Source organism: Rattus norvegicus, chromosome 17 (genome assembly GCF_036323735.1).
Source record: "Rattus norvegicus strain BN/NHsdMcwi chromosome 17, GRCr8, whole genome shotgun sequence".
NCBI lineage: Eukaryota > Metazoa > Chordata > Mammalia > Rodentia > Muridae > Rattus > Rattus norvegicus.
In genome coordinates, this window is record NC_086035.1 from 81,435,656 (window position 1) to 81,448,138 (window position 12,483).

The following is a 12,483-nucleotide window of genomic DNA, read 5'->3' on the forward strand; positions in this document are numbered from 1 at the left end:
GGGTACCTCAAAATTGTTGGCATGAGAGAATCTACCCCTAGCTATGGGGAAGTAAGATTCATTTTAAAGAGAAGTGTTTATTGTACACAAAGGTGGATACTAAGATACCTGACAGAACCCTTGAAGCTTTCCAATTTAGCTTTGGAATGAAGGCATTACCATCAGCAATGACCAAAGTAGGCTACAGACAATGTCGGCCAAAGACTTGTGGGGTCTTGCTCTGCTAGACACCTCCTGGGTTCTGGTGAAGTCTTGCAAAACAACTCTCTATCTAATGAGATTCCTAGTAGATTTTGGACTGCAGCTAGATGTAATAGTCAGTTTTAAATGTTACATTTTTAAATCATTAGAGACACCTTTTGAAGGTTCTATCATCTATCAATCATCTATTTATATATGTGTGTATGTGCACATATGAGGGTACTCTGTGTACACCTGAGGTGGCCAAGGTGGCCAAAAGAGAATATCTGGTGTCCTTTATCATTATTCGCCTTTTTTCCCCCTGCTATAGTCTCTCATTGAACCTGAGGTTCCTATTTTTCTTAGCTAGTCTGGAGGCCAGCACACTCCAGTAATCTGCCCCAGCAAGTCTTCTATCTCTTCTTCCCTTGGATTTACAGGTATTCTGTGGGTGTTCTTAACCACCAAGCCAACTCTCTAATTCCTAGACCGCAGTCTTTACAAAGGAAAAATGTCAACACCACATGGGTGCATTCAGATAATCTGCAGAAATGGTAATTAGTAGACCAATCGACCACGTGGGCCCCTGTTAGATGTCATGTGTTCACAAAACCACAGATTTTGTTGAATATTTTCCATTGTTATTTCTCAGAAATAAAAAAATGCTATTGTGGATACATTGTAATGCTGTAAAAGAAGTGGTTGTTGTGGAAGTGACCACACACTCCAGCCAAGTGGTAAACTGACTATAAGGACTGAGATAGCTGAACATGTTAGTCATGAACCTAAGATTTGCGTGACTGAGATTTCAAAGTGAGACAGAAGGCTATCACCATATAGGTCAAGAAAGAAAGAATTTTTGAAAGTGTTTAGAAGAGAGGAAAAGAAAGTTCCAGATAAGAGATAGATTATTAAAAAGTAAATTGTGCTATGAATCAAAAATAGCAAAAAAGAAACTTCTGAAGGAAGCAACCTATGAAGCTCTTTGACTATTCTTAGTATGTGTACAAATCAGCTAAACTTTGGGGTTTAATTTAAGTAGGAAAAGGTTTGAAATTTTTAAAGCTGTGATTGACATAAGTTGGTGGTAGATAACTTCAGATAAAGAAGAACTTGACATTGAGAAGGTAGATGAGAGTTTGATTCTGAAACTGGAGGAAGAGACCTAGAATTTCCATTCAGGAAATAGGTCAGCTACTTGTAATGAATCTTTTCAAAAATGAGTGAACGCTATCATGCAGTAACTACTCACACAGAAAGAATGGCATATTGGTGACCATTTGGTAGTTGTAAAATACCTTACAATGACAGATGAACTGTGACCCTGCTTGGAGCCATTGCCACTCTTACAGACACCAGGTATGAGGAGGACTAGGCAAACCACTACAGGGGATGCCATGCATAAGTAAGATCCTCACTTTGCCGCTACTTTTTAAACCTTGAATCACTGATACTAAGTGTATAAGGTTAGTGTCCTATGCACAGCCATGGCGTCAGTGTTCACAGTGAAGCTGCAATAGCAAGGACATAGAGACTCTGTGAAGCTTCTGAAGAAAAGACTAGATAGAAACAGCCATGGAGAAGCAACAGAGCTTCCCAAGAGGAGAAAGGGCAGAGAGTTCACTCCTGGGTCTTTGCTGGATTCTCGGCCTCTCTGCATGGCCCATGCCTCTCACAGCAACAATCCCACAGATAACACTAAAACGTGCTCTGACTGTAAAGCAGGAGAGCGAGTGCTAGGAGAACTGCCCAAGTTGTATAGGCAATGCCTTTCAAAATATAGAAAAGTTCTGTTCTCATATTTCATAATGAGTTGAGAGTGATGTGAATTTCAGCTAAAATTCTAATGAGACACTGAAAGGAATTTCAGGATATACAAGAAATTGTGACTGTGCTAGAAGACTACTTCTGTGAGAGGTCCATAGTAAAACAGTCCAATGTCTCTTGACAATAATGTCACAAGCATAGATGTGAGGAGCATTCTCTCATGATTTCTGTGAAGGTGGCAGAAAGTTATGACATGGCATCTACAATTCGTGAAGAAGTGTCACCTCCAATGGCACTGGCCCAAGGCACAGTACCTGGTGCTCAGCCTGCCTGAGTCTTAATGCTATTATATTTAGCTATTATGTTTTAGCCCACATCTACCTGTAAAATGAGGACAATGCTTCCTGTGTTACCTAGGTATAATGTGTGCTTAGTGAACATTAGCTGTCATTATTTCCTGGATATTTAAATGGAAATATCCCCCCAAATATTCAACAACAGATCCATTAAAAACTAAAACCATTGTAAGAGAATATTTAAAAGTGGTGCCATCCTGTGTGATTTTTATCATGAGCTTTTTTTTGAAGAAGCGGTATGCTCATTCATAACAGATAATGAATGAATTCTAAGGAGCCATTTGCTCCTGCTAATCCCCAGCATGGCCCTGCTCGGTCACACTAATCTTCCAGTGAATCGTCTCCATCCTCGTCTTCCTCTCTCCACCCCTCTGGTGGCAATCCCTCTAACCTTCCATCATCCTCTCTTTGTTTCACTGAGGCAACCCCTCTCTCTGGCTTCTTCTTCTCACTCACATATCCTTGACCCAACACCTGCGATGGTGTTTACACATCAGTGACACTTCTATCCTCAGCCACCTAGTAGAAATGTCTTCTAAATGGAAACTTAGGATGAAAATGGAGACAAAAGAGTGAGAGCAAGTTAGAAAAAACAGAGCGAACCCTTGACACTGACTTTGCATAGCTGCCCAGGCAATGTCTAACTTCCCTAAACAAGCAAACAGTACTCTCACTGAGATGCTATTTCTAAACCTGATGGGTTTTGTTTTGGCCAAAGGATAAAGCAATAAAGGGTAGGCTTGTTTCCCAGTGAGGTGTGGGCTGGACCTAATCCAGTCTTTTTATATTTTTGGTTTTATTAATTCAAAATAATTAATTTCTGGCTCCAGTAATCGTCACTCATTGGGGAATTGGCTAAGTCTCTTGAAGAAAAGGAGAAAAAAACCTTTTAACTAGAAGTTATTAAAATAATGGAAGCTAGGGTTTTAATGCCTGCAGTATTTTTTTCTCCTTAAATGGCTGTGTTTTGAAATTTTCCATCATAGACCAGCCTCTGCGGCTATGCTCTGGTCTTGCCCTTTGGCTTATAGCAATGGAAAGAAATCTCTTCCCTCTGGCAATCATGTCATTCTTTGGAAGGCTTTTCTGAACGTCTGGTTCTCATTCTGTACTTTGGTGCTTTCACCATCGGTATTGCACAAGGGAAGTGGCATGCCTGGAACATGACAGGCGCGCCATCACAAGGGGCCTCTCATGAGCCCTTTTGAAGCTGTTGGAGCAAGCGTTCTTATTTGAGTCTTTAAACACCTCTCAAAATGACATGAAGAGATTTTGGGGAGCATTGCACTCTCAGGCCAATCCAAAGAAGTGGGGGTGTAGTTCCTGGAAATACTTTGTCTCATTTCCTCTCCACTCTTTCTCCCAAGCAAAGATCAGTCCAATCCCTTCCTCTTCTTATTAGCTCTGCTCACAGTACTATCTCAGATCACTTCCGTGGTGCCCACTTAACATGGTGTTTGTTACACAGCATCCAACGTTTCGCATCTGCCCCACATTGTGGTTTGTTCTCAAAGCAGTAGGACTGTGCTGAATGTGTAGGAATTTGCAGAAAGATTTGCATCAAGCTTGGTTCTTTCTTGTTAATTAATAGCAATTATTAGACTCCAATTGAAATATGGCTGGGACAATTCACCCTCAGTTTCTCAGACTTGTGCAATGCCTCAATGGAAAGTGAGGATCTGGTCAAAGTTAAAAGCAGATAGCTGGTACTTTGAGAAGTCAGGAGTCCAAGAGGTGATGCAAATTCTAACTGGTAAAACTTGTTATTTAAACCATGAACAGAATCTGATCTATGAAGAAAAGTATGATTCAGTTATGTAAATAGAGAAGGCAGTTCCTGAGCTCATGGATGCCTCTAACTAGAGAGAAGAGGACTTTAGAACCATTTCCAAGCCAGCCATGGTGATGCACACCCAATATTTGCGAGGTAGAGGCAGCCAAAACATGATCTCAAGGCCAACCTCGGCTACACAGCAAGTTTGAGGCTGACCTGAACTACAAGAGGAGTCTCTATTTCCAAACCATGAGAGTCAAGCAATCACAAATAGCATTCCAACACCATGTTCGTAAATCTGATGTGTAGTACAGCACATTTTTTAGAGCAACTAGTATATATAGCTTTCTGATGTATGAATACTATTTCTGCATGCTGTTGCTTCTACATATGAATGAAGGGACGTTTGATGTTTGCTTAATTGTTCTCTTTTTTTTATTGAGACAGAATCTAATTATTTCCCAGGTTGGCCTCAGGCTAACAATACCCCTGCCTCAGCCTTCTAAGCACTGAGATTACAGTTATGCATCACCATGGCTGGTTAAAGGTTTTGGTGATTTTTACTGATGTTGTGGTTGTTAACCAAAGAGAACTTTCCCCCAAAACGAAAGAATATCCTCATATTCTTGGCTTCAAGCAAAAGTCTCTCAAAGGAAAGATGTTCCGTCTTCTTTGTGCTGAAGGCCAGTGCAGTACGTAGAAAAGGCAAGGGGATCTCAAACAACAGTGTAATCACATTAGTCTTTCAGTAAAATTGGTGAAAGCGAGTTAAGGAAAGTGTGCAAGAGATTGTTTTCTCTGGGGATATGACTTCAGCTGACAAGTGTTGATGCTGTAAATCTTTGCAAGGGAAACTTCTAAACAATAGAAATCATATATACATATATATATATATATATATATATATATATATATATATCTCAACAGGTATTGAACCTGGGACTTTGAACATTCTAGACAAGTACTTTGCCATTAGCTACATCCTCACTAATAATCTTAAAAATACGACACTAAGTCATTGTTATGTAGTTGGTGGAAGACCATAAAAATGACCTATGTGGACAGAGTGGGTCCTCTACACTCCAGAAAACATTTCTAATGAAAGCACCAGATGTGGACATGGTGGTATCACGTGTGAGCAGCACAGAGGTAAATAAAAGAAACATGTCCGCTGACTCAAAGAGTGACGTCATTAATCATGGAAAATAGATGTCAAATATATGCCAATTGTTCAACTTAGATTGTTGTATGATGCACGAGAATATAAGCCAAAATACAAGTCAATAGCAACATGAGTGATTATTAAGATTAAACTAAATAAAATAGATTTCTGGTTAATTTTGAAAACCTATAACCCTAAAAGTTGCATCTACAAGTCATTAGAACAACTTTCCTAAGTGCAATTTCCTATGACAATAATAGCAGATTATCTCATAGTCTACATTACGTCACTATTAAATTCCACCTTTAATAGTAAAGCACCTTTTATTGACTAGGATTACATAAAGAAACTTGAATAAATGTTACATGTTAGACATATAGACAGATAAAATGTCTCTTTCGCAAAAGAAAAATCGTTTCGAATGAACTTGAATTTTAAAATATAAAAATAATATTTGGTATCTGGAAAATTAAATGTTGAGCATATTCAAACATTTTCCCTTATGCACAGAGATCAAACATAAAAGTAAGTAACAAGATAATAATTTTGAGTTTAGGATAAAATGGTGCCATGAGAGACATGAAACACGGCCATTCACATCGCAGTGATGGGGGCCATACTTCAGACATGCAGGGCAGGGCTGAGGATTTGACCCTGAAAAGGACTTCCAACACAGTTTCGTTTTCTTGATATGAATATGGAATTACTTACTGAGCTTCGGGACACTTACCTCTACATAATCTGTGGAGCAGTTCATGTAACTTTCCACATCAAATCCCAGAAACGTGTAGTTCACGGTGTTGCCGGTGGTTGCTTGGATGGTCCAGTTACAACGTTGGTTCTTATCATAGGGATTTGGATAATTTATGCTCTCCAGGATGCCAGAGGTTTTGTTCACTATCACCACATTGTCACATCCTGAGGACAGAAAACAGCCACGAGTGTTAAGAACTCCCACCTATATCATAACGTCTCTGAGATGCATGCGAAGTCCCTTTTTGAAAGACATCTAGATTTTTCCACTTTCCCCTCTAGATTAATAAATCTGTATGTATACACAACATGTCATTTTTATGTTGAAGAAGTCTCCAGTTACAGTAATGTAAGGTAATAGGTGAATTTAGGCATTGAAGTATCATAAAAAGCTACATTAAAAGAGGCATCTGACGCCTATATCTTGGTGGACAGATAGCTTGGCTTTGCTCTCGGAATTAGAGATACGTAGAGAGCATTCTGTGCTTCTGTTTTCAAACCTTTCATATTTGGGAGAAATGAACATTCTGATATTGAAAGGCAGCAGTTTAGAACACAAGTCCTTTGTGAACGTCACATGAGTAACAGAACACTCAGCTGTTGGCAGGAGTCCCCAACAAAGGCTCCCGTCGTCCTCAAGTTACTCACCATGAAGCTCTGAGTGAACAGAGGGAACATAAAATAGGGGAAAATAAAAGAAATAAAGCCCCTCGATTTTGAACAGTTTTTGAAGCATCGCGGGTAACATTTTCTAAAGATGAGTTTTCAGCAACACCACACGAATACCATTAGCTATGCCTAATCTTGGGGTTAAACACCAAGTCCAGCCGATCCAAAAGACCTGAGCAAAGTAAATGCACCACCCACCCTTCTCATGGCTTAGATAACTCTTAGTATTTTCTATTTCATCAAAAGAAAATGAGAAAATAAACATTGCGTTGAAAGAGTTGCCTCTGCAATGTGGCTCCTTTTGGTTTTTATTCAACACCATGGGGATACCACTTAGAGACATGTGTGCTCCTGATAATGTCTAGGCCACATTTTAGGATATATATATACATATATATATATATATATATATATATATATATATATATATGTATATATATATAATCTCCAGTGGCAGGTCAAAACAACAGATGCGATGAATTCCAAACTCTCAGACTTGTCTCTGTCATCTCATAAATCACACTGTCAGCAAGTTTCCAATTTCAAATGTCAAGGATTTTTTTTTTTTGGTGGGGGGCAGATTGGGGGGAACTCATGTAGCACAGGCCGGCATTGAACTAGCTATGTAGTTAAGTCTGACCTTGAAGTTCAGATCCCCCTGCCTCTACTTCTCAAATACGGGGATTGTACACACATGCCAGCACCCTTAGTTTCATGAAGTGCTGGAAATGGAACTTAGAACTTCATGCTAGGCAAACACTCTGCTAACTGATCCATATTCCCAGCCTCTGGTTCTACCTGTAACGACCGATGTCCTGTGTATAAAAACTATTAGAGGGGAAAAAATTCAAAGGCAAATGGCTTTAATAACCTCACAAAAGCCAAGGGAAAGAAAGGAAAAGCAATACAAAATTAAAGGAATGACCACACAATCAAACAGGTACACTCTACATGGAGAGTTAAAAATCTGTTTGCATATAGAATAAGGAGGAATTTCTGAAGAACTCAGTATGCCAAGGGAAGGAGGTGAACAGGAAAGTGGACAGGAGGATATGTTCTACAGTAGATGGCATGGCTTCTCATGCCTCTCTATTTCCTAAAACGCAGGCAGAAGACAGAACCTAGGCTGAGAAGAACCTTTGTTCACTGGACAATGTCTAGTTAAAGGATTGTAAAGTGTGGCATGACTGGAATCTGCATGTCATTAGAGTGTCACATGATCCTGAGCTGAACCTCAGCTGTCTCTGCAGAGTAAAACCTACCCTAAGTTTCTTGGTTTAACAGATGCTTTGGTAATATAAGATTGGATTTCATATGCGAGCGTTTTCCCTTTCAATGACTTCAGCGTTGCCACATAAGAACCCAAGACTAGTTGCAGTGGCTCAAACTACTGCTTAACCTTATCAAGGTTGTTTCGCTAAGTCTGGAGGTTGGCCGGGGTCTCTGTGCTGCTGGAGTCTGTACTTACTCTGCCGGAAGTTGATCTCAAAGCCACGGCCTTGCTGACCTGCATCAGTCCTCAGTTTTAACAATACGACGTCTTTATTGGAACGGATGGGAGCAGGTGTCGTATCCCCACACAGTTTATCTATCAGTCGGGAGTTGGTAGTCGGGCCATCAAACACCTTCAATAAGACATTTCACACACAATACGGTCAAGACTACAAGTGCAAAGGTTTGAAGACAAAATGGGCGTGTGCTTTAAAAACAGCTAGCCCTAAATTCTACGAAAGCATCTCTGAACTTGGTCAATAAACTGAGATGCTAGATAGTAAACATGTGAACTGAGATTGTAGCCTGACTGGAACTGAACACTGAACGTACAAAAAGAAAGCTCAATAAAAAAAAATTGAGCCCCTAACTGAGAAATGTTGCTGGGTTTTTTTTCTATGCCAAAATGTTTAATTTGTGAAATGCCAGCATATTTTATTTACAGGATTCTAGAAGAATTTCGTGTCTTGCAGGAACCGTGAAAAGATCTAGCTAGATGAATTTTACGTCTCTCGTTCTCCTCAGTTGGTCGGGGCACTGTGAGTTTTCAATGCTTATCTAAAATTAGGGACACTGCAGTTAGGATAAAGTCCATAACAATGCAGGATGTTTTAAATACATCTTATAGCTTATGGTAATTATCTTAAATACTTAATCTACCAAGACCCTACTAGGTACATATCATACTTAGAAAACTGCCATTTTTACTGTATTACTTTAAGAATGGACTTTTCTTAAACCTTTTGTGTAAATTCTCCTCTTAAATGTTGCCACTTTTTAAATCTTAAATGTGTTTTGTGCCCTGAGTAAGTGGGGGGAGCCCCGGATGACATAGAGGTGCACTGTACATACGGCCAAGTAATCCAGAGAGCAGCTGGGGTGGTGTTCCAGGTGGAAGTCTTGGAATTCCAGCTCGAAAGGGCTGCCATGACTGGCTTCCAGCCGCCAGTAGCATTCGGAGCTGTGGTAGTAGGGCATCGGGTAGTTGGGCGATGTGAGCACCCCTGTGGGGGTGGTGAGATTACCTCCACAGCCTGCAGGGGAACACAGTGGATGAATCACAGCCTTTTCCTTTTGCAAGATAAACCTCGGCTAAAGCACCCTACTGCTGTCCTCTGTATCCGGTGCTGGGGTCAGTGCACGGGACCTTACACTTAGCCACGCCCCTCAAGCCTGTGGCTTTCAGAGACAAAACTCACTACATAGTCCAGGCTTGCCTCCAACCTGGAATCCTCCTGCCTCTGCCTCCTGGCACTGGGATCACAGGGGATTACCCCCACCACCCAACCTGTGGTCTCCTTTAAAGCATCTCAAAGCAGGAAGTCCTCTAAAGCCCTACTTCACATCGATGCGCTTCCCTCTTTTCTAGTCAAGATGAGTAGCTTGAAGTCTCCTGGGGAGCTAGAATTTTCCTCTTCATGCTGCTATGAATCCAAAGATACCCATGACCTCGGAGCTCATTATAAAGAACGATGAATGATAAAGGCTAACTAGAGAAGTTGACAGGTGGCAACGTAACACGACAAATGAGGAAAACGGCCAGCATGGCTTCCCCAGCAAAACGGAAGGTCCTCGCCACTGACCTGTTGATGATCCGTCCCAGTACGCTGAGAACCCCTTTGCCGTGAGTGCGGCGTCACTCTTAAACTTTAGCCAGAGCTTGTTACTGTGGGAGATGATTGTAGGAGGCAAAACTGAGCCACAGTAAATCCCAACAAGCGGCGACGTTTCGTAGCCTCCGTCTCTGTGACAGGTACCGACATAAAAACGGATTGGGTTACAATTTGACGGCAACGTACAACAAACACATACGTTTGAAGCACAGGGATACAGATAAGCAGCTCACCCCTCAGCTGGCATCACCTGGGCACTACTTAAAAAACACAATTTTAAGTTCTCAGGTCTTAGTTCTTTACTGACTAGGATTTGAATGACTTTAGTAAAAAAAAAATATTATTTGTGGTTTGCCTGGTATCTATCTTTATCCCATCTGCAGAGAGAATGTATTTGAGATTCACCTTCTTAAAGCATTTGGCAAGTAGATCAGAGGATATAGAATACAGAAACTACAGTTATTCACAATATAAATAAATATTTTTTAACAGAGAAATCTTACGTATTTCTTACTGATTTTGAAATCATCAAGATATGGTAATGATATGTCTATTATGTTTGGGACAACTGTAGGAATAATTATTCTCCTAAGAAGTTTTGAAGATCTTAAATCTGAAGGTAATTTTTTTTAAAAGGATGATTCATTGAATGGTAAAGCCAAGTGTTTAGATGCTCTAAATGAAGACAACTAAGTTGGGAAGGAAAGCGGGCAGACCATCTGACACCACTTCCTTGAGCTTCACCACTACGGTGTAATTCTCCTCCAAAACCACAGCAGCAGCTGCACAAAGAAAATAACCTCTGGATACACATTTCATAAAATGGCATTCCTGTTACCCCTTATTTTGTGTCAATTTTGTGATTTTTTTTCAAAGAATTTTCTACTCAGGCTATGTCCAATATGAGTTTCTTTTGTATAAAACATTAAATCTTACATGAAAAAAATAAAAAAAATTAAGTTGGGCATGAAAAATTCACACGTATGATCACAGCACTCAGAAGGCTGTGTCAAGAGGATTTCTCTGAGTGTGAGGATAGCCTGGACGATCTAGTGAACTCTTGACCATTTCAGGCTATAGAGTGAGACTCTTAAATTTCTCACCATCCCCAAATAAAACTGCTGGTTTACCGTGATATGGTTCAATTAGAATTTTTTAAATTTCGTATCTTACTTTATACCAAAGAATAAAATTTATTATAAAATAATGTTGAAAGATTCCAAATTTGAAACAAGTCAGATATTTGCTACAGCTGGTTGCTAAAACAATGGGCCTAATTTTACTTAATGTAATAATATAAGAAAGTATCTTTATACTAATATACCACTGCCAATGATATAATTTTAAAAATACATCCTTTCAAAGTACAGTGAAAGACAGTGTCACACACTGAAGCCCACAATTCTACACTTCTATTATTCAAACATGAGCTAGGGGTGCTGCCGTAACACTGTAGTAATGCGGTTAGAGTCAAAGCGTAGCAAAGACCAAAGACTTAGACTGAAAATTTACAAGAACAGTGAAGGTACTTCATTTGGTAGTAGGTGTTGGTCATCAGCTTGACAAAACCCAGTATCACCTGGGAAAGGAATCTCAGTGCAACAAATGGCTTGGCCAGTGGACAACTATCTGTGAGGGTTTTGTCTTAAGTTAATCAACACAGGACAAGCCAGCCCACTGTGGGTGACTTCATTCCCTCAGCATGGGTTCCTGAGCTATATGTGAGTAGAGAAATGAGGTTGATCACAAGCAATGAAGTAAGCTAGCAAGAAGCATGCACGAATTTCTTTCCTTTTGCTCTCGGCTAAGGGTGTCATGTGAATCCCTTAGTGCCTGGCACCTTGCTCACCTGCTCTGACAGACTATAACCTGAAACTGTGTGCTCAAAAACCCCATTTCCCCTAAGTTTCTTTTTGTCAAGGTATTTTCATCACAGCAGCAGAAATGAAACTTGAATGTCAACAACAACAGAGAGCATCACATTTAGAGGAGTAGCACTTCCTTTGCCTAAGTAAACTCTGACCATTATGGTAAAATATCCCTAATTCAAGAATCTGAAGTAACTAGCAGAGGCTGGAAAGGTGGTTCCGCAGCTAAGATTACTTCCTGCTCTTGACAAAAGAGCAGAGTTCAACTTCCCAATGTTTACAATGGGTGGCTCACAACCACCTGTAACTCCAGAGGATTGGACATCATCTTCCTGCCTCCACAGACACTGCACTTGCATGCACAAAACCATACCCACATACAAGCATATAAACATAATTTAAATCAAGAAGTAAAACTTAACCCTCAGACCGTATACGATTTCTCTTTCTCTTCTATATCACGGTTGAAATGACCAAGTTTATGTTTTATAATACAGAACACGTAACTTTACAAGACATTCCATGTTTCTGCTAATCTTTTCTGAGATTTTTAATCGAAAGAAAGGTTATAGTGAAATAAAAGCACACACCTGATTTCTACAAAATCTACACACTGTGACCCAAAATAGTCCTCCAAGATGAAGTCTGTGAAATGCAATGCAATCTGTTGGTTGAGTCCCACAGTGATTCTGTAGATGCACTCCCAGTTACTGGGGTAATTATTGGGGAAGTTCGGGGAGGAGAGCATCCCAAAATTATCTGTATAGTCATATAAACATACTGTGAAAAGAAACAGAGAGAAATGGAAAGCATTATACATTTGCATGTGTCCAATAATATACAATGCATT

General features: G+C 40.0%; 1 protein-coding gene across 1 annotated transcript in view; it reads right to left on the bottom strand.

Annotated features, from left to right (window-relative positions):
- The window catches only part of Cubn (cubilin), a 208,076-nt gene that overhangs the window by 142,037 nt on the left and 53,556 nt on the right, over positions 1 to 12,483 (bottom strand). The window contains exons 23-27 of the mRNA NM_053332.4: positions 12,224 to 12,413; positions 9,736 to 9,896; positions 9,005 to 9,186; positions 8,130 to 8,286; positions 5,970 to 6,157 (exon numbers count right to left, since the gene is read on the bottom strand). Of these exons, the coding sequence (NP_445784.3) occupies positions 5,970 to 6,157; positions 8,130 to 8,286; positions 9,005 to 9,186; positions 9,736 to 9,896; positions 12,224 to 12,413 (878 nt within the window). The remainder of the gene's footprint in view (positions 1 to 5,969; positions 6,158 to 8,129; positions 8,287 to 9,004; positions 9,187 to 9,735; positions 9,897 to 12,223; positions 12,414 to 12,483) is intronic.